This window comes from Natator depressus, chromosome 1 (assembly GCF_965152275.1).
Source record: "Natator depressus isolate rNatDep1 chromosome 1, rNatDep2.hap1, whole genome shotgun sequence".
Taxonomy (NCBI): Eukaryota; Metazoa; Chordata; order Testudines; family Cheloniidae; genus Natator; species Natator depressus.
In genome coordinates this window covers 328,457,499-328,477,777 of record NC_134234.1, presented here as the reverse complement: position 1 = coordinate 328,477,777, position 20,279 = coordinate 328,457,499, and the positions used below count along the sequence as shown (strand labels likewise).

At 40.8% G+C, this 20,279-nt stretch overlaps 1 protein-coding gene across 6 annotated transcripts in view; it reads left to right on the top strand.

Moving 5' to 3' along the window:
* The window catches only part of PCLO (piccolo presynaptic cytomatrix protein), a 522,276-nt gene that overhangs the window by 311,865 nt on the left and 190,132 nt on the right, over positions 1-20,279 (top strand). For all 6 annotated transcript variants that reach the window (XM_074942561.1, XM_074942563.1, XM_074942562.1 and 3 more), the window contains exons 7-8: positions 1,876-4,081; positions 12,117-12,253. In XM_074942561.1, the coding sequence (XP_074798662.1) occupies positions 1,876-4,081; positions 12,117-12,253 (2,343 nt within the window). The remainder of the gene's footprint in view (positions 1-1,875; positions 4,082-12,116; positions 12,254-20,279) is intronic.

The window sequence follows — 20,279 nt, the reverse complement described above, 5'->3', positions numbered from 1 at the left end:
CATAAACTGATGTACAGGTTTACTCACTAGCATTGCCATCATCACAGCATAATCATTCTTCAAAGTATCATATGCCTTTAATGAGTTTGCGGTTAATGGCTCTTCCCCAATATCAGTCACCTTCTGTGATTGCTATTTCAGATTGAGAGGGAGTGGGGGAAGCATGACTAGAGGCTGAATTTAAAATATAAATTAACACCAACTAGACCTACTGTAGATGATTAATTTGTCTTTGATTACAACTGCACACTGAGTGAGAGAAAATTAGCTTCTTTGATTTGTTGGCACAATATGGGTTTGGGAAATGGCCACAGGAAGTTGAAACCAAAACTAAATTACATTTCTTGAAATGCAAAGCATGGAAAAATTGATGGAAGTTAGATGATGAGGAAGAAAAAAGCTTTAAATGGCACTTCATAACTTGGTGAAAGTTTGTTTAAAGACCCATGACAAATGACATTGGGTTGGTTATTTTGAATTGGTAAGGTTAAGGTTAACAGGTGGCCGGCATAGAAGGTTGTTAGTACTTCTTCTTTTTTTCAAACCTTTTCAACTATTAGTTGATAACACATTGTAGCTTGGAAATAAATACCTCCTATAGCAATTAAAATGAATTTGTTGACTTCTTGTCTCGTTGAAGTAACATTTACTTCAGCAAAAAGTACATTTTAAATTGACAACAATTGCTAGAGTGCTACACTTCTGTTGCACATACAGAGGTAGAAGCAGGTATCTAGTTGGCATATAAAATTCTTCAGTTCCTGTCTTAATCGGCTTTGTAATGTTTACATAGGCTGTTACTAGCTTTCATGTTCTACCATCATGGTGACTCCATTTCTGTGGGGACTGAAGTGATTGTTCTACATTATACTTAAGGCCACGAGCTCTGGTCTTTACTAAGGCAAAGCTTACGCAGAGATGCTAGGGAGACAGACTAAAATTTCCAGTGGATCTATGTAACTTAGTAGACCTATTTGCACAAAATGCCTGCTTCACTTGAATGTGACTTGGGAGCTTTTGAAAAAATTACCTAAAGTTCACAACTTCTATTTATATAGGTCCTTCTGTGACCTCTCTTGGTATCACATCCTGCCCCTGCCACTAATGCCGTGGAGAGTTCCCTAGTTTTGGAACTGATATAGTTCCCTTCTGCAAAGACAGCCACATTTGAGGGGAGCCAAGAAGAGGTTGCTCACCTCTTGTGCAGAACAGAGCTCTGGCCTGCAGGGACTCCTTCATGGCAGTGGGGATAAGGCAGGCAATAGTGATGGGGACCGAGTATCAGCCACTGTCCAGAGGATCAGTCACAGCTTCTCCAGTTCTCCACCTGACAACGGGGTGTGTTGGCAACATAAAGAGCTGCTTCAGCCACTGACTTTCAGTAAGAGTTGTGGATGCTTAGCATGTGCTAAGGAGCTGGCCCAGAGTCATCATGAGAATATTGTATGGAGGGAGTGCGTTTATATGTATGTGTGTATATAGGTACTAACTGTGTGTCAGAGTATATAACTATTCAGATTTAAGAATAAAATGGCAAATCAAAAACTCCGTGGGACTGCAGTAGAATTGACAGAACAATTCTGAATCTTAGACTAATAAAGAAAAAGTCCTAGGCTGGTATACTGTTTAAGGTATCAGTGGCAATTCTTTGGTGCCTGCCCTGTTTTGAATTAGATGACCTATCTAAACAGGCTCTGAATGCACCCTTGTATGCCTTTTTCTGTTGCGTATTTTCAGATGTCACAGACTCCTCTACAGCAGGTATAGCATATGTTTAAGATATGAAACAATGCTAAAAAGTGTTATTACCAGCCTGCAGTGTATTAGAATTTAAGTTTCTATAATAGTGACTCAGTTTTGTTTCTTTTATTGTAGGCTAAAGGTTCTACAGGTATAACATCGGGCACCCAGAAGAAAGTAAAGAGGACTCTACCCAACCCACCTCCAGAAGATGCTACCACAGGGACCCAGTCAGCATTAACTACTGTGGGATCAGTTTCACGCAGAAGGATCTGTAGAACCAACACCATGGCCAGAGCTAAAATTCTCCAGGATATAGACAGGGAATTGGATCTGGTAGAACGAGAGTCAGCCAAGCTTAGGAAGAAGCAAGCAGAGCTAGATGAGGAAGAAAAAGAAATAGATGCCAAACTGCGGTACTTGGAAATGGGCATCAATAGGCGGAAAGAAGCCTTGTTAAAGGAAAGAGAAAAGAGAGAGCGTGCCTACCTCCAAGGAGTAGCAGAAGAACGTGATTACATGTCAGACAGTGAAGTTAATAATACCAGGCCTACTAGAATGGAAGCCCAGCATGGCTTGGAAAGACCACGAACTGCACCACAGACAGAATTTAATCAATTCATGCCACCACAGACCCAGCCAGAAACTCAGTTTGCTCCCCCTACAAGCCCTTATACACAATATCAATATTCTTCTCCTGCTCTCCCTACCCAAGCACCAACTCAGTATACACAACAGTCACATTACCAACAGCAGCAGACTTTATATCATCAACAGGTTTCACCCTATCAAACCCAATCAGCCTTCCAGCCTGTGGCAACCATGTCCTTTACTCCCCAAGCTCAGCCTCCACCAACCCAACAGTCATCATACCAACTCCCGTCACAAATGATGATGATACAGCAAAAGCCAAGGCAAACTACATTATATTTGGAGCCTAAGATAACATCAAACTATGATGTGATTCGTAATCAGCCTCTCATGATAGCACCTGTTTCCAGTGATACTACTTATGCTGTTTCCCATCTTGGCAGCAAATACAATACCTTGGATTTAAGGATAGGGCTGGACGAGAGAAGCAACATGGCGAGCAGCCCCATATCAAGCATATCTGCAGATTCATTCTATGCAGACATAGACCATCATCACACACCCCGAAATTATGTGCTGCTGGATGATATAGGAGAGCTTACAAAGGGAACAGCAGCACTGAGCTCTGCTTTTAGCCTCCACGAGAAGGATCTGACAAAAACCGATCGGCTTCTTCGAACCACCGAGGCCCGGAGAGCACAGGAAGTGTCGGACTTCCTAGCACCACTGCAAACTTCTTCTAGATTGCATGCTTACGTGAAAGCAGATGAAGATCCAATGGAAGATCCTTATGAGCTAAAGCTTCTGAAACATCAGATCAAGCAGGAGTTCCGCAGGGGTGCAGAAAGCCTCGATCACCTTGCTGGCCTTTCTCAGTATTACCATGCAGATACCAGCTACAGGCATTTCCCCAAATCTGAGAAATACAGCATAAGCAGGCTCACACTTGAGAAACAAGCAGCCAAGCAGCTCCCAGCAGCCCTCCTCTACCAAAAGCAGTCAAAGCACAAGAAAGCTTTGATAGACCCCAAACTGTCAAAGTTTTCACCTATCCAGGAAAGTCGAGACCTCGAGCCTGATTATTCAAACTATATGACTTCTAGTACTTCATCGCTTGGGGGCATCTCCTCCAGGGCAAGGCTTCTTCAGGATGATATCACTTTTGGCCTCAGAAAAAATATCACGGACCAACAGAAATTTATGGGGCCAACACTGACATCATCCCTTGGAGCCAGCCTTGGGACCACACTAGGTACAACAATGAGATCCACATTACAAGATGAAGCTGACAAGTCCTATAGTAGTGGCAATAGATCAAGGCCTTCATCTAGACCCTCTTCAGTCTATGGACTTGATTTATCACTAAAAAGAGATTCCTCTAGCTCTTCTTTAAGACTGAAAGCCCAGGAGTCTGAACCATTAGATATTTCTTTTAGTCATGCAGCTCCCTCTGGAAGAACTAAACCTACAAGTCTACCTATTAGCCAAAGCAGGGGAAGAATCCCGATAGTAGCACAGAACTCAGAGGAAGAGAGCCCTTTAAGTCCTGTTGGTCAGCCAATGGGAATGGCAAGAGCTGCAGCTGGACCCTTGCCACCAATATCTGCAGATACCCGGGAACAGTTTGGATCAAGCCATTCACTACCTGAGGTCCAGCAACATATGAGGGAAGAATCACGGACTCGCGGGTATGACCGGGATATAGCCTTCATCATGGATGACTTCCAGCATGCCATGTCAGACAGTGAAGGTAAACTAGGCCTCAGACTGCTATGTTACTCTCACAACACAAATCCTCATTTCTATGCATGCATCTGATTTTTTCATCCTACAAGGACTTGTTCTTCTTTTTGTTCCTTTGTGCATCTTTTGTGTATCTCTCTTTTCTAACTTTGTTTTTGTTTTACTGAAAAAGCAAATTCTGGATGGTGCTTAGATACAATAGTATGCTCAAGTCATTTGTTGTTGTTTTGGTTTCCTTTTGGTTTGCTTGTGCATTTTCCTTTTTATTTGTTGGTGTCTACTTTTCTAACTGCATTATATAAATAGAATAATATGTATATAAAGTGTGCCCCATTTACTCTTTTCTTCAGTCCTTACATGGGACTTCATCCTTTGAAATTCAATCGTTGAATTTTTTTTTTACACAGTTTCTCTTGAAAACCCCCAAATCTTTAAAAACAGTTGAATCTCGTAAGAAAAACTGGATGCATAAAGTTTCATTATGGGTTTCAAGAATCAGTAATTCAACTTCCTGAGGCACACAGAATTATAATTACACCTTATGAGCAATCATATTATGTGCTAAAAGTCAGTATTGTGTATTAGAACCGTAGAGAGTTTAATGTGAGAGCAAATGAACATTCTAAATCTGGTCTGTTAAAATATATCTTGTCATGTGGACTTCTGTGCATTCAGAATTGTGATGATGTAAGAAAATTTATTGTTTAGATGGCACAAGGTAACCTCATTCATCAATAAACTTGCTTAAAATATTTCACTTCCATTGATGGATTATCCAGCTTAACTGGTTTTATGTGGACCCCATTCAATACTTCTGCCAGATAAGCACAAGAGCTTATCTCACTTAAGTTCATGAGAAGGAACCTCTCTGATGTATTATAAATGGTGTAATTAAAAAGTGTTTAATTTAAATAAATACAGCAGAATGTTAAGCTGGTGTTAAGTACTAAATAACTGCAAATTATGCATCCACTTGGTTTGACTCTAGTCAAATTTAATACATTTTAAAACTGTTTAAAAATCATAGTCACTCTGAAAGAGAATGAAACGCACATGTTTAAGTTATCATCTGCTTTTCATTGTATGTGCTCCGTTAGCTTTTCTTGTGTATATTTATTGCACAATTAAAAAACCCAAAATTTTGCATGCACTATATTGTTTGTAAGTGACAATAATTACCGCAAAAGAATAATTTGCATGATTGTGAAGTAGAGATGGTTGCTTCCTGTACTTATACATAACCCACATTTACTATTTTGAAAAAGCATTGCTTCCCTTGGTTCATAAGCTATATCATTTTGAATTCAAAGGGGAACTCTTGGTTTAGAAGATGAATAACGTTTGCTTTCCCTGAATTTGATCTCACACTATTGTAAACTGATAAGCTGCAAGTCATTGTTCTGTAAGTTTCTGTGCATTTTGGGGTCTGACCCTGAAGCTTTATTTCACGGCAGGTAGGTTTTTCATGATTAAGGGTCTGATTCTGCATGGTGCTGAGTATCTCTGTACTGTTCTCCGTGCCATCAATTCCCGATGAAGGAAGATGGGAATTGAAGGCACTCAGCCCAGCACAGGATGAGCGCTGCATAATGGAGGACAAGGCTGTATGGGACCTCAGCATCTTCCATTGAAGTTAATTGAAGTTGCACTGGAGCTAAAGTGAGTGGGATTGGGCCCCAAATCCATATAAAAAGTTGGCCTTCCCTCTGTTGTTATGTAATACATAAACTGATCATGGATAAAACCACAGTAGTTTATAATACTGCTCTACAATTACAGTATTTATTTGTGACAAATACTTAGGATGTAAGGGCTGGATTTCATCTGATTCTGAATCCGATATATATTTTTAGATCTATTCTAACTCAGTTCACAACTTGTTCATTATTAGGTTGACCACATGTCCCTGGGAACAATTGCTGCCCCTTTTTTCTGAGCTTATCCCAGTGGCTGTGTCATTTTTACAAATAACTTTGCTTTGTCCCAATTCTCATAAAGCCTTGCAGATTGGCCAGCACTAGGAGCTGTCAGACAATGGAGCTGGAGAACTTATTATTAAATAGAAAGCCAGCTAGCTCAAGTGCATGTGCACCACCAGGACCACCCCACCCCCAACCAGCCTGCCACATGATGACACCCAGCTGCTCCTCTTCTCCTGTTCCTAAAGCTGTCCAGTAGCCCTGTCACTCAAGTCCTTGACCCAGCCTTCTTGGCCCAGAGAATCAAAACCATAAGGTGGCTAGGAAGGAACAGGAGCAGTGTCCTGGCAGAGGAAAGGAGGTAGTGGGCTTCTATTTAATTCTCACCAAACCCATCCCCTTTACAACCATTTTCTCCCCCATGACAGGTGCCCTGGCTTTTCACATTCAAGATCTGGTTACCCCACTCTGGAGGCAATCAAAAAATAAGTCTCGTTAAACAGGTGGCTCTCTACCATTCTTTTTATTGAAGACACTTTCTAGCTTACTGGTGCTTGACACTTCTGGATCTGTTGCCCTCTGGAATCATATGTAGCCATCAGACTTCCTGTGCAGCTTATGTATTATTCCTGCACAGTAAGGGAACACATTCACAGGCAGGAGTGTTAATGATGATTTTATTTTTGAGTGCTTGGTGTTCCACATGGCTTGAAGGAGTTCCAAAGCAGATGGATCAACCCAATCCCACACCCCTCAAAGTCAGTGGCAAAGTTCTTCTCTTTGGTGGATTGTCCTCTCTGTGGAAGAAATGTGTTGGAAGCTGGTGTTGGAGGAGGAGATGGGAGTTCTGAGTCTAAGGGACACCGAGGAGAGAACGCATAAAGAAGAGAATTTGAGAAGGACACAGAGGGCATTGAGGAGGGCAGGGAGGGTACGGCCTAGGCACCACGAAGAGTAATAGGAGGAGGTGAGGACAAAGATGCTGGTAATGACAGAGTTGTCTGAGGGCCACAGTGGTGGTAAAGCACGAACTTTATATGGGACTTGAGAGGAAGCTAGTGAAGAAACGGGCAGATGCTCTGATTGGATGCGGAAAATATAGGAATAAGTCTGCGTGTGATATTAGGTGAAAATATGAATGGGACTTATGGGGTACCAACGAGAACCAAATGACTTGGTGGACGTGGGGAAATCCATACAACTTGGACATAAAGTAAAGAGTGGAAGGAGACTCTTTCCTTTGAACAGTGATGCAGTGTTGTATAGCAGTGTTTCCCAAACTTGGGTCGCCCCTTGTTCAGGGAAAGCCCTTGGTGGGCCGGGCCAGTTTGTTTACCTGCCGCGTCCGCAGGTTCGGCCGATCGCGGCTCCCACTGGCCACAGTTCGCTGTGCCTGGCCAATGGGGGCTGCAGGAAGCGGCGCGGGCCGAGGGCACATACTGGCCACCACTTCCCGCAGCCCCTATTGGCCGGGCACAGTGAACCGCGGCCAGTGGGAGCCGCGTTGGGCCGAACCTGCGGATGCGGCAGGTAAACAAACCAGCCCAGCCCACCAGGGGCTTTCCCTGAACAAGCAGCATCCCAAGTTTGGGAAACACTGTTGTATAGGAATGTCTAAAACCCCATACAAGCACACTCTGTGGTGCAGTCAGAAGGGTTGTCAGAGAAGAGTTATTGTGCAGCAAGCTCTGCTGTAAATCAACAATGCAATGAGTACGCCGCACACTAACTGTCCACGTGGACCCTTCTGTTATTCACTAACAATTTGCTAGTGCGCTTTGATCTACTCCACTTTGAAATGAAAGCAGGTCAATGTGTATGAGGGAACTTTCAGTGTGGAACTTTTAGTGTGCGGTAGCAGAGTCCACACTGCCAGCTAGTGTGCAGCATGTTAATGCACTGTAGATTTACACCCAGGTTGCTGCTCACTTAACCCTTGTCTACACCTAAAATATAGGTCTACCTACCTATTTGGCTCAGGGTTGTGTAGGCATACCCGAAGTCTTCATCTAAACAAGCCCAGAGTGTGGTGTTTTGGACAGTTACTTCGGAGTATTACAACATATCTTCTGAGGGAAACCGGTTCCAATATAAAAGAACTCACTTTGTATTTTTTTGAAATCTGTCTCTTTGCATGGATGTGATTTCAATTCGTCAGTCAGTCCTAATCAGAGTTGTAAAAATGACTTTTTTTTTTTAGTCAAAGAAAGCTGCCATTTCTTCTGCTAGAGGCAATTTTTCAGTACAAGTAATATGGAATACGGATTTTAAAATATCTTTGCTCCCTAAAAAGAGAGAGGTCTGTCTGAGGTTCTGTTAGTCTTATGGAATGCCTGTACAATAGCAAGTAGCAGATAGGAGTAGAAATGCAATTTCTGAGCCCAGACATTTGTATGAGTAATATATGCAAATATATTTAAAAGTAATGCTATTTTTACACATTGTAATAAATCATAAACCACAAGGTCATAAACCACATAAACCACAAGGTTTTTTTATTTAAAAAAAATAATTGGGCACATAAAGTGGAAATCCAGACTTCATACTTAGGCAGCTAAATAAGTATTATAGTTTTCAAAAGTGCAAAGCACCCAACAGCTGGCATTGAAATCAGTGGGTGCTTAGAACTTCCAAAAATCAGGTTACTTCTTTAGGTGCCTAGCTATGAATTTAGAAGTCTAATTTTAAACTTTTTTTTTTTCAAATCTTGGCCCTAAGTTAGCTAAAACTGCATTATTGTGATCAAATTATTTCCTCTCACATACCCCATAATGTGTTGGAAACTCCCTTCTTTATAAATTTTTAAATTACGAATAATTCCTACGCTGCTTTGTAGACCGTGAACTAACTATGTTACATCTAAACAGACCATCTATATATGCTTGTGTCATAGAGCATTTGTGTTCTTGCTAAAGAGCTCATGGAAGTTTCCTAATTTGTAGTACAATTGCAAATGTTTTGATCAGGTAAAGTTAATTTACAATGAGTAGCCAAGAAATGTTACATCCTGACCTCCATAAAACATAAAATCATTGTCCTGATCTCTGTAAAACCTTAGATTTTTTGGCCCAAAGCTGCCAGACATTGATTATATCCCATAGATTATTGAATATGTATGAAAATATTAGGGCTCCAATCCTGCAAACATTGTTTAATTTTATTAACATGAGTAGTCCCTATTGGTTACCTCTGAGAATTTAAATCCTAATGGTTCCCTTCTCAGCGAGATTTCCCCCCATTTAAATATGAGGCTATTAGTGTTAATCCTATGGTAAATTTGGAAAACCTACCACTCAGATATGAGGAAATTCCAGAAGTCTGAGATGAACACTGAGTCTTTACCATGCCCCGCTGGTTTAGAGCATATCATCTTGTCTCCTCCTACTCATTTTCCCCACTGAGGATAAAGGACTTCTGCTTAGCGGCTACAAATACAGGAGGCTTGTGGTCCTGAAGGTTCTGGGTTTGTGTAGGTGGACGCAAGCTGACATGCTTTGTTACACATAGGCCATAAAACGCCTTGTCTCTGTAGACACCGCCATGCTGCCACTGCTGTTTTTTATAAGCCCATCATGAATCTCAGTTTTTTTATTTTTTCAAGCCACTAACAGAAAATATCCTGGGAGAGGAAGAAACTGCAGAAGTTAAAGTAGTTACTAACCATTAAGTGATCTAATATTTTTGATGCCACGTTGGTTTTACTGAGGTCACTCTTATATAAGGACTGATCGTGCAATTAGCAGTGTGGGAGAGGGGCTGCTTTACCAGCATAGGGCCCCATTGACTTCAGTTGGACTCTGTACAGGTGCAGTAGTCAGCCTGCGTGCTCTCTGTCACAGGATCAGGGCCATAACTTCTTATGCAGCCGAGGGTTTAAAATGGCTGCTCTCAAGATTGTCAGTGAAATTCCCAACTCCAGTCAACCCACCCAACTGCATGCAAAATACCCAAATAATCAAACAAAAAGTTCACAATAGTTTCCTTTAAACTTGAAAAAAATCACAGAATTCATGACACCTTTGACAGAAACACAGCTTGATCCATAAGCCTTCATAGGGAATTCCACAAGCACGCTAACTCTCTGAAGGGAGAAGGCCAGCAAAGATTATTTTAACTGTGTGAGACAGAGAGAGACTCTGTTTCAGGGTTTCTCCTGATTAGATGATGAAACAGATGGTGGTATTCAGAATTAGTATCTTGGATCAGAACAGGGCGTTTGGTTTTTAAGCAGAAAATTTGATCGGGAGTTTCATTATGAGCTGAGTTATAGGGCAGCCTGGTAAATGCAGTCAATCAGTCATTTGCAGCAAATCTGCAAACTATGGAATATTTACATAATAGATGACAATGGTTTATTAGAAGCAGTTAATCACTATCTGGACAAACATCAACATTTGATATCTCATTTTATTGTATCCATGCTGGTCTACTGGATAAATAATGTTATCAAACAGTTTAACAATAGGGATCTGTGCACATACAGGATAAAAATTGACCTCGTAATATTTGTCCCAAAATACATTGTCCTAAAGACCTTAATGGAAAAAGTATTTCAAAATGTGTTTATATTGTTTTTAACCTCATATATAATGTGCCTTAAAAGATCCATTTCTATATAGCTAGCCTTTCCCTTTTGTGTTTGGGAAATAACACACCTTTATAACTTTCTGTTATACTAAAATGTTGCAATGTTTTTTTGTTTTTTTTTTCAAACTTCTGTGAGCCATTCAGGTCATATTTACTAAAGAATTAGAAACAGAAAAAAACACACTAATGTTTTGCATTTTTAATTTCTTTTTGTGGGATTGAACAACTGCATTTACTCTTGTTACTATAGCGACAGCTGACCTTATTTTAGTTTTGTAATTTCCTGGTGATTTTGCTAAAATAATAATGTCTTTTTCCAATGCTAAATTTATAATGATTATTATAACATGAAATTCAGATGTTCCATGGGATTCTACTTAGCTACAGTTTATCTTGTTTTGTATTGATATGTGTGCATGCAGAAGAAAATCTGTATGTTGTATAATAAAAATAGTATTTAACTTATAGCTCGTGATCTCACACTGGTGCAAATCAGAAGGAACTGGCGAAATCAGTCATCATAGCTCATTTGACTTCAGTGAGGCAATGCTCATTTACACCGGCTGAGATTCTTGCCTAATGGGTTTACACCAGTGTAAAACTGGTTTAAATGGGAGGAGAATCAGGCCAGTAGGGTTCCATCCTGCTTTCCTTGCACACTATAAAACCTGATTGGAATTCTGTGTACAAGAAACGTTCATAATGTATAAACGAAGATGTACAGCAAGACCCAGTCAATGGGATTTAAAATGAGAATTCCTGCAGCATTTTTCCACCATGTTATAAAATGAGCTTTTCTTCTTCTTCAGTCTGTGTTTTGGGATGAACAATGCTTTAGTTAAGCAGACTCCATTTTCATAGAACAGTTTGCAGGGGCTCTCCGAAGAAACTTGAACATACAGATGTCCTTTGATGCAGAGTCTGTTAAGGAGTCACTGCTATAACTACTGATTCATAAAAGTTCAGCTACATCTCAGGCCTGATATACATTAGAAAATTAGATTGGTTTAACTATGTAAAATCCCTGTGTAGACAGAGCTAAATTGACAGAACAATTCTTCTTTCGACCTAGCTACCTCCTCTCAGGGAGGTGGATTATCTACTCCAATGGGAGAACCCCTCCTTTCAGCGTAGGTAGTGTCTACACTGAAGCACTACAGTGGGGCAGCTGCAACAGCACAGTTGTGTCTTTGTAGCATTTTAAGTGTTGACAAACCCTCAGAAATGTGTGAAATCTGCAGTATATTTCTAAGCACCCAGACAGAGGAAATGGTTATGGCACTCAATACTTGTTTGTTTTTTTCTTGATATTAAATATCCATAGTCACTTATAACACAGATGGGATCTCATTCTTGTCTCCTCTGCCACTTACTACTTAATTTTACTTGAGTTAGTCTGTCTTCAGCTTTGCCTGTAAATTTGCTTGAGCTGCATGGCCAATTAATAACCACTGTGCATGTTTGCTGTGTGTGCCAAACTGTTGCCCTTCTCTCCGCTCTGAGTCAGAACATTTGACATGTCCTTGGTTTTCAAAGCCTATCACCTCCGCCGTGAAGAGACAGATTGGTTTGACAAGCCCAGGGAGTCTCGTCTGGAGAATGGACATGGCTTTGACAGAAAACTGCAAGAGAAGTTGTCCCACTCCAGACCACCAAGTCAACATCAAGATCAAGTAAGATGTGTCTATAGTTTTGTGGATATTCTGTAGAAAGCTTGTTAAATCATACTATCCTGTAACATGTGGACCACTAGATTTATCAAAATCCAGCTACATTTTTAAGCAGCTTAGGAGACCATCAGTATTATTTATGATCCCTATTCTTTAGGATTAGTTTTGTCCTTAAATAGTTTTTGGGTAGAATTAACCTGCTCACCTGGAATTACATAGGCAGAGGATACACCCACACAGAATGATTCAGTCTAGTCCAATTTTACTTTGGACATTGACTTTAATCCAACCTGATTTAAGACTCTGCTTTTTAATGTTCTTAGGAACAGGGCTGGATTTACTTTGAGGTGTTGTTATGAATGGAACTGAATTCTGTTATGTTACATGTGTGTAATCCCTGTAGATCAATGATGAATCACTGAACAAATCCATGGGATTGCACACAGGTAACAAGTAAGAATTTGGCCTGTTCATTATACTGAGATATAAGAAAAACACATTGATCAAAGTGTTTTAAACTTGCTCACTTTGCGGTCTAGTTCGCCTTCATATATCCCATTAGCATCACTGAGGTTTAAACATGTCATCAGTAGATCCCTATATGTTTCACTTGCTACTTTGACTCTCATACACACTTATTCAGATTCTATCCTGGCTCCAGTGGTGTGACATGGGTGCAGATGAAGGCAGAATTACAAACAAACTAACCACATACAAATTAACACATGAGTTAATATGCCACTGTTAATTCCTTAGATAATGTTTAAAGGGCATGTTCTGCTATCCTCCCACCTACAGAACTCCTGTCTAGGTCAGTGAGAGTTTTAGGTGCAGTTTGATGGCAGAATGGCTCTTCATGAGTAAATTTAGGTATTAATTCAATCACTTCATATAAATAAAGGACACTATATATGTTTTTCTCTTTTGCCTATTCTCTAGCCTTGAGTTTGCCCAGTCCAGACTACATTTTGCTGAAGCCTTAAAATTTCACCTGTTCTGCTGGAAGAAAGGGTCTTTTTTATAGGACATTAATGTTATTCAGTAGAATTCACCCTGCAGGCCAGATCTGCTGCAGGACAATTGGAATTTTAGAGGCTCCAGATCTGTAAATAGCATTGACCAAAATATATACCTGTCTCCTATAATCCCATTGAGAAACATGGGTTATTTTGGAATATATATGACTCTGTTTGGCGATTGCAGCATCCCAATGTCAATTTAGATTCCCTCTGTCACACACACACACACATTTGTAGAATTGTTTCTGTCCAGGACAAGAGTTAACATTATATTGGACTCTCCTTCATAGGCAAGGGTGGAAGATATGCCCAATGTTTAAAATCCTATAGCGTTTATACTTTTCAAAAGTCCCATAGGGTTGTTAATCGCAACAGTGGCCAGGTCTCATAAAGTCTAAAGCCAGATGGGACCATCATGATCATCTAGTCTGACCTCCTGCACATCACAGGCCACAGAATCTCACCCACCCACTCCTGTAATAGACCCATAACCTCTGGCTGAGTTACTGAAGTCTTCAAATCTTGATTTAAAAGACTTTAATTACAGAGAATCCACTGTTTACTCTAGTTCAAACCAGCAAGTGGTCCACTCCCTACACTGCTGAGGAAGATGAAAAAAACCCAGGGTCTCTGCCAATCTGACCTGGGGGAAAATTCTGTCCCAATCCCAAAAATGGTGATCAGTTAGACCCTGAGCAGGTGGGTGAGAGCCAAAGCCAGACACTTGGGAAACAATTATCTGTTTAACAATAAGTCCTCCCATCTAGTGTCCCATCTCCAGTTGTTGGAGATATTAGCTAATAGGAGTTGTGGATGGGCCATATCCCATTGTAAGCAATCTCATCATACCACCCCCTCCATAATCTTATCCTTGGTTTTTCATCTCATATAAGATACAGGATACTAGAGCTGGTCCAAAAATTGTCAAAATTTTATTTTGGAATTTTTTGGTGGAAAATGCCTTTAAAAAAAAGTAAAAAGAAAAAAAAATGGCCAAAAATATTTGTAAAAAGAAAAGGAGTACTTGTGGCACCTTAGAGACTAACAAAAGCTTATGCTCAAATAAATTTCTAAGGTGCCACAGGTACTCCTCTTCTTTTTACGAATACAGACTAACATGGCTGCTACTCTGAAAAATATTTGTGTTTTCAGTTTATAATGGAAAATTGAAATTTTCTGCTAAAAATTTAGATGAAAATGAGATTTTAGTTTCTGTCAAAATTTTCTGTAGAGCTATGTACCTCTTCTTCCCCCCAAAATTCTGACCAGCTCTACAAGGCACCTTCATCAACATGCTGTCCCTTAACCAGAGATTAAAGGAAGGATAATTATCAAGTCAGATTCTGCAGGGATTGGTCCTGGATCTGGTTCTGTTCAACATCATCAATAATCTAGATAATGGCATAGAAAGTACACTTTTAAAGTTTGCGGGTGATACCAAGCTGGGAGGGGTTGCAAGTGCTTTGGAGGATAGGATTAAAATTCAAAATGATCTGGGCAACCTGGAGAAATGGTCTGAAGTAAACAGGATAAAATTCAATATGGACAAATGCAAAGTAGCCCACTTAGGAAGGAACGTTCATGCATAGAAAAATGAAAATGACTGCCTAGGAAGGAGTACTGCAAAAATGGATCTTGGAGTTATAGTGGATCACAAGCTAAATATGAGTCAAGAGTGTGACACTGTTGCCAAACACACACACAAAAGCAAACATCATTCTCGGTTGTATGCGGGAGTGTTGTAAGCAAGAAATGAGTAGTAATTCTTCCACTCTACTCTGCACTGATAAGGCCTCAGTTTGAGTACTGGATCCAGTTCTGGGTGCCACATTTTAGGAAAGATGTGGATAAATGTGGAGACAATCCAGAGGAGAGCCTCAAAAATGATGAAAGGTCTAGAACACAGGATCTGTGAGGGAAGATTGAAAAAATTGGGTTTGTTTAGTCTGAAGAAGAGAAGACAGAGGGGGGATATAACAGTTTTCAAGTACATAAAAGGCTGTTACAAAGGGAGTGTGAAACCTTTGTCCTACTTAATCTCTGAGGATAGGACAAGAAGCAATGGTCTTAAATAAAGGGTGGTTTAGGTTGGACATTAGGAAAAACTTCCTGTCAGGCTAGTTAAGAACTGTAACAAATTGCCTAGGGAGGTTGTGGAATCTCCATCATTGGAGATTTTTAAGAACAGATTAGACAAACACCTGTCATAAATGGTCTAGTTATTACATGATCCTGCCTTAAATGCACAGGACTGGACTAGGTGACCAATTGTGGTCCCTTCCAGTGCTATACTTCTATGATTCTATGATGCAATAGGGAGCTAAAGCACAAGGAGAGTACCCCCGCCTCTCACTGATTTACAGGAGGAAAGCACTCCCACAGCTCTCTACAGAGGGAGTGAAAGCTCCCTGCAAATGTGGGGAGCAGAGGGATAGGATGTGGGGAGTGAGTGGAGGCACTGAGACTTGGCTGGTGGGGAAGCTGCTGGCTCCAGTCTGGGAAAAAGGAGCCAGGGGTTCCTATCTCCCCCCCTCCAGTCTATTCCAGCCATTTGGGGATCCTGCTCCCCAGCCACATCCCTACCCCCACAGTGCACTCCAGCTCCTCTGGGTCCCACTCTCACCTCTGCCACCCCACTGCCCACCCTGAGCATGTGCAAGTTTACTTGGGGGCAGAGCCCCCACAATACATGTATTGCATGGACACTAGTCCTTCCCCCCTCACACCTGGCCCCTGGTTCCATCACCCCTGGCCCTCTCTCCATCTAGGCTGGTGTGTGGAGAGAGCTCCTCCTCCTGTTTCAAACTCCTTTACCCATTATCCCCTGCTGGGACATTGTTTCAATACTGATGCAGGAGGGGATCACCTGTTGCCTCTACAACTCTGCATCCTGTAGCACGTGAAGTGTTTCTCAGAGATCTTCGGTCCTAGATGCCTTCTGCAAGCAGTCACACAAATAGAATCTCATTGGACAAATATTCATGGGAAGAGAAAAGGAAGAAAAGTGCAACGACAGCTAAAGAGAATTCAGTTTTAAAGTGGTGTGAATGTTTGTGGAACTCTCTTTTTTACAATAAGTGCTAGGTAGATTATTTCTTTGCTTTGGTAACATTTGGCTGCCATTTCTCTCTTTTATCAATTTAAATTCAGGCCAAGATTTTCAAAAAATGGCTAGTGACTTCAGCTGCCTAACTTGACATTTTTAAGAGTCTGATTTTCACTTCTGGCTTCACTCATCCAGTACAAATCCTCATTCTCTTCTTTCTATCTTAAAAAAAATGCAAATATTTTACAATCCCACCTACCATACTAAAATGCTGTAAGTGTCCTGCTTTGTGTCTATGTGTGACTTTTACTGCATGGAATCACATAACTAACAGCTAACAGAGATTCCCCTTTAGCACAGCCCGGTGCTTTTGGAGCAGGAATTTTGTGCAGTCTAGTGTCATCCTAAAAGTCATCAGTTGCCATGGATTTGTTATGATATGGCACAGTGGATTAATCTGATACTATTCTAGTAATATTACAGTACATCAGTTTCCACAGCAACATTCCTGGTGTTACTTAACATTCTTAAATATAATGAAATTACAGTGCAGCTTAGGATCATAACAGCTAGTGTCTCCCAGTACAGAAATCTGGGCTGCTTACCTGACGATGGCAAATGTACTGTTTAAATCCACTGAGTATTTGACCGACAGCATCACCTTGATTTCTCTCATTGATCCCTCCAGTCCCACTCTCTGCAGCAGCAGCCTGTTGAGTCTCTGCCAGTGGACTAGAAACTTCAGCCAAACACAAGGTCCAAGCTCCTCTTACTATTGTTTATCATGCATTATTTATATAGCTCCAAAAAGTGTGCTAGGTGTAAGAAGACAGGCCCCTAGCAGGCAGCTGCTCTTAAAAGTGATGATAGCAGGTTAATTCCTGATCCAAAGCCTGTTGAATTCAAAAGAAATCCTCCCATTAACTTCAATGGGCTTTGGATACATCATGGAGTTTAGTACACAGATAATTTAGAAAAGCACATAGGCAAGAGAACAGATCATGAAGGTTGAGAAGATAGGAAAAGGAGGAGGTAGAAACAATAGGAAAATATGGGAAGGGAATAGAGCCACAGCAATGGAAAGAACTGTTGTCCTGGAGAAAGTCCTATTGTTTCCTGTATTTGTTGTTAGTTCTCTCTCTGTCTCTGTTTTAATTATTAGGTTGCCAAAGCTGGCACTAATAGCACCAGCGTTGCTTATGGGTGCACAGCAAGGCAAATGCAATGAGTTTTGAAGAAGCAATTTGAAGGAGGAGGTTACTTTGTGCTCTGGGAGAGGGAGGACCAGCTAAAGAGTGTGGGGGCAGGGAGGAGAGAGAGGGGAGTAAAAGAGTAGGCAGCCTGTAAAAAGCCACAGAATAATGACTGGAGAAGACGAAAAAGGATGGGTTAAGGCAAGAAAAGTAGGTAAAGGATGGAGAATTTGAGAATAGAACTTTCCCATTCCAGAACTGGCCTTTATAAACCCAAAATGAAGCCCAAAACAACAATGAACAGCGAAAGTTTGTGCCATCATGGTTTCTGTCAGCAAGTCTTTTCTCAGCTACGAAGGCTAATACAGGAAAAGAATGATGCAGTCAGATTTTCATTTTGGACACACATGCAAACATAAACATGTGCAAACACATTCCACCCGCCCCACTCCTAATATATCAGTGATAGTCAAACGGTAATAAAAAGTTCTAGTCTCCAAAATTGCAGTGATAATCACTTGGGGATAGGCTTTTCTCCTCATATACTTTCTGGTCAGGTCAGAAAGATGAGGATGGTTTTCCTCGCTGCATTTTGGCATTTCACTCATGCTGGAATAAAAACATAAGCATGGCCATACTGTATCAGACCAATGGTCCTTTTAGCCCAGTATCCTGTCTTCCAACAGTGGCCAGTACAAGATGTTTCAGAGGGAAGGAACAGAACAGAGCAAGTGTCAAGTGATCCATCACCTCTCATCCAGTCCCACCTTCTGGCAGTCAGAGGTTTAGGGACACGCAGAGCATAGGATTGCATCCCTGACTGTCTTGATTAATAGCCATTGTTGGACCTATCCTCTATGAACTTCTCTCTCTTTTTTTTTTTTTGAATGCAGTTATAGTTTGGGCCTTCACAACATCCCCCTGTCAACAAGTTCCACAAGTTGATTGTGCGTTGTGTGAAGAAGTGCTTCATTATGTTTATTTTTAAGCTGCTGCCTCTTAATTTCATTATGTGAACCCTGGTTCTTGTGTTACATGAAGGGTAAATAACATTTCCTTATTCACTTACTCCACATCCTTCATGATTTTATAGACCTCCGTCATATCTCCCCTTAGTCGTCTCTTTTCTAAACTGGCCGGTCCCAGTGTTTAATCTCTCCTTATGTGGAAGCTGTTCCATGTCCCTAATCATTTTTGTTGCCCTTCTCTGTACCTTTTCTGATTCTAATATAGTTTTTTGAGATGGGGCCACCTGAATGGCATGCAGTATTCAAAGTGTGGCATGCCATGGATTTATACAGTGGCATTGTGATATTTTTTGTCTATCCCTTTTCTAATGGTTCCTGATAGTGGTGAACATTGAGCAGATGTTTCCAGAGAGCCATACATGATTACTCCAAGATTTCTTTGATTGGTAACAGCTAATTTAGACCCCATCATTTTGTGCTTAGTTGTATGTAAAATGCAGAATGGCTGAGGTGTTGGAGTTCAGTTAAAGGTCAGAGTGATGTTTCAGGTAAATTATTTTGTCTGAGCTGATCCCCCATTTCTAGTACATCTATTTACTGAAACCCCTTAAAATGATAAATATGTTAAATGCATCTGAGAAAGTAATGAGAAATCAGTTATCTAAGCACTCAAAGTCACATTAGAAGGGAGGCAGTGCTCTGTAGTACCATGCAAAAGACATTTCAAATGTTGACCTCCCACTTCCCATGTGATTCCAGCACTTCAAAGGCCATTAGTTCAGCCCCCTGGGGAATATCTGTTGTATGTTGCTCCATGGGCTAATCCAGCTCCTTTAGAAGGCAATGAAATACACATCTTGATTTAAATGACGGTTGGATCAATGCTTTTGGAGCAGAATTGCTGGGCTCAGAGATGTCCAGCCTTCTTCACCTGAAAGAATGGTGGCTCTGACATGGGCCCTCAAGTGTGAAGGGATTATGATATTGGTGATAGCAGGCTCCATGAGACACACAAAATAGGCAATGCTTGTTCCATAGTGATAGCTATTGCTTAATTTAGACTCAAGAAATGTCACCTTTTTGGAGGTAAATTGCCCTTGAATTTCTTTCTTTTAAAATTGCCTGGAAATCTGATGACAAATTTGCCACGATAAATTTTAAAATCTCATCATCAACCCACCATAAGATGAATCATCAGCAACCACTTCATTACAGGTCAAGATATTTCCTTTACGTTATTTGGCAAACAATTACTGATCTTTTCCATCACCCAGCTCTATTGTATATGCTGAAAGACGTAGAATACATAACATGTTGACATTTCCTCACTGATGACTACTTAGTGATATTTTTTACTCTTACCTGGGCTGCTCTCATGAATGGGACAGGAGACTTTGTGAGCTTGTATTCTTGGAGTTCTTTCCAATTCTGCCTTGGTAAAACTTTCACATCAGGCAGGTCCTCGTAAAGTGACAATAGCAGTTTAAGGCCTTTTCCGAAATCTATGGAAGTCAAAGGAGGCACATGGCTGTTTGCATGGAGAACCTATGACTGGTCTTCTGTAGTCTCTTGATACTGTGGCTTCTGCCATATACAGCCCCTGAATCCCCACTCAGAGGTTTCACATCACAGAGGGGGAAAAGAGAGTAAAATAATGTAGATAGGGCCAGAGTTAACTTACCTGTTAAAGTCCCAGACAGATGCTTTTGCAGGGTTAGACAAAACCCTAAGGTACAGTAAAACCTCAGGGTTACAACACCAGAATTACGAATGATTGGTCAAACCCACACCTCATTTGGAACC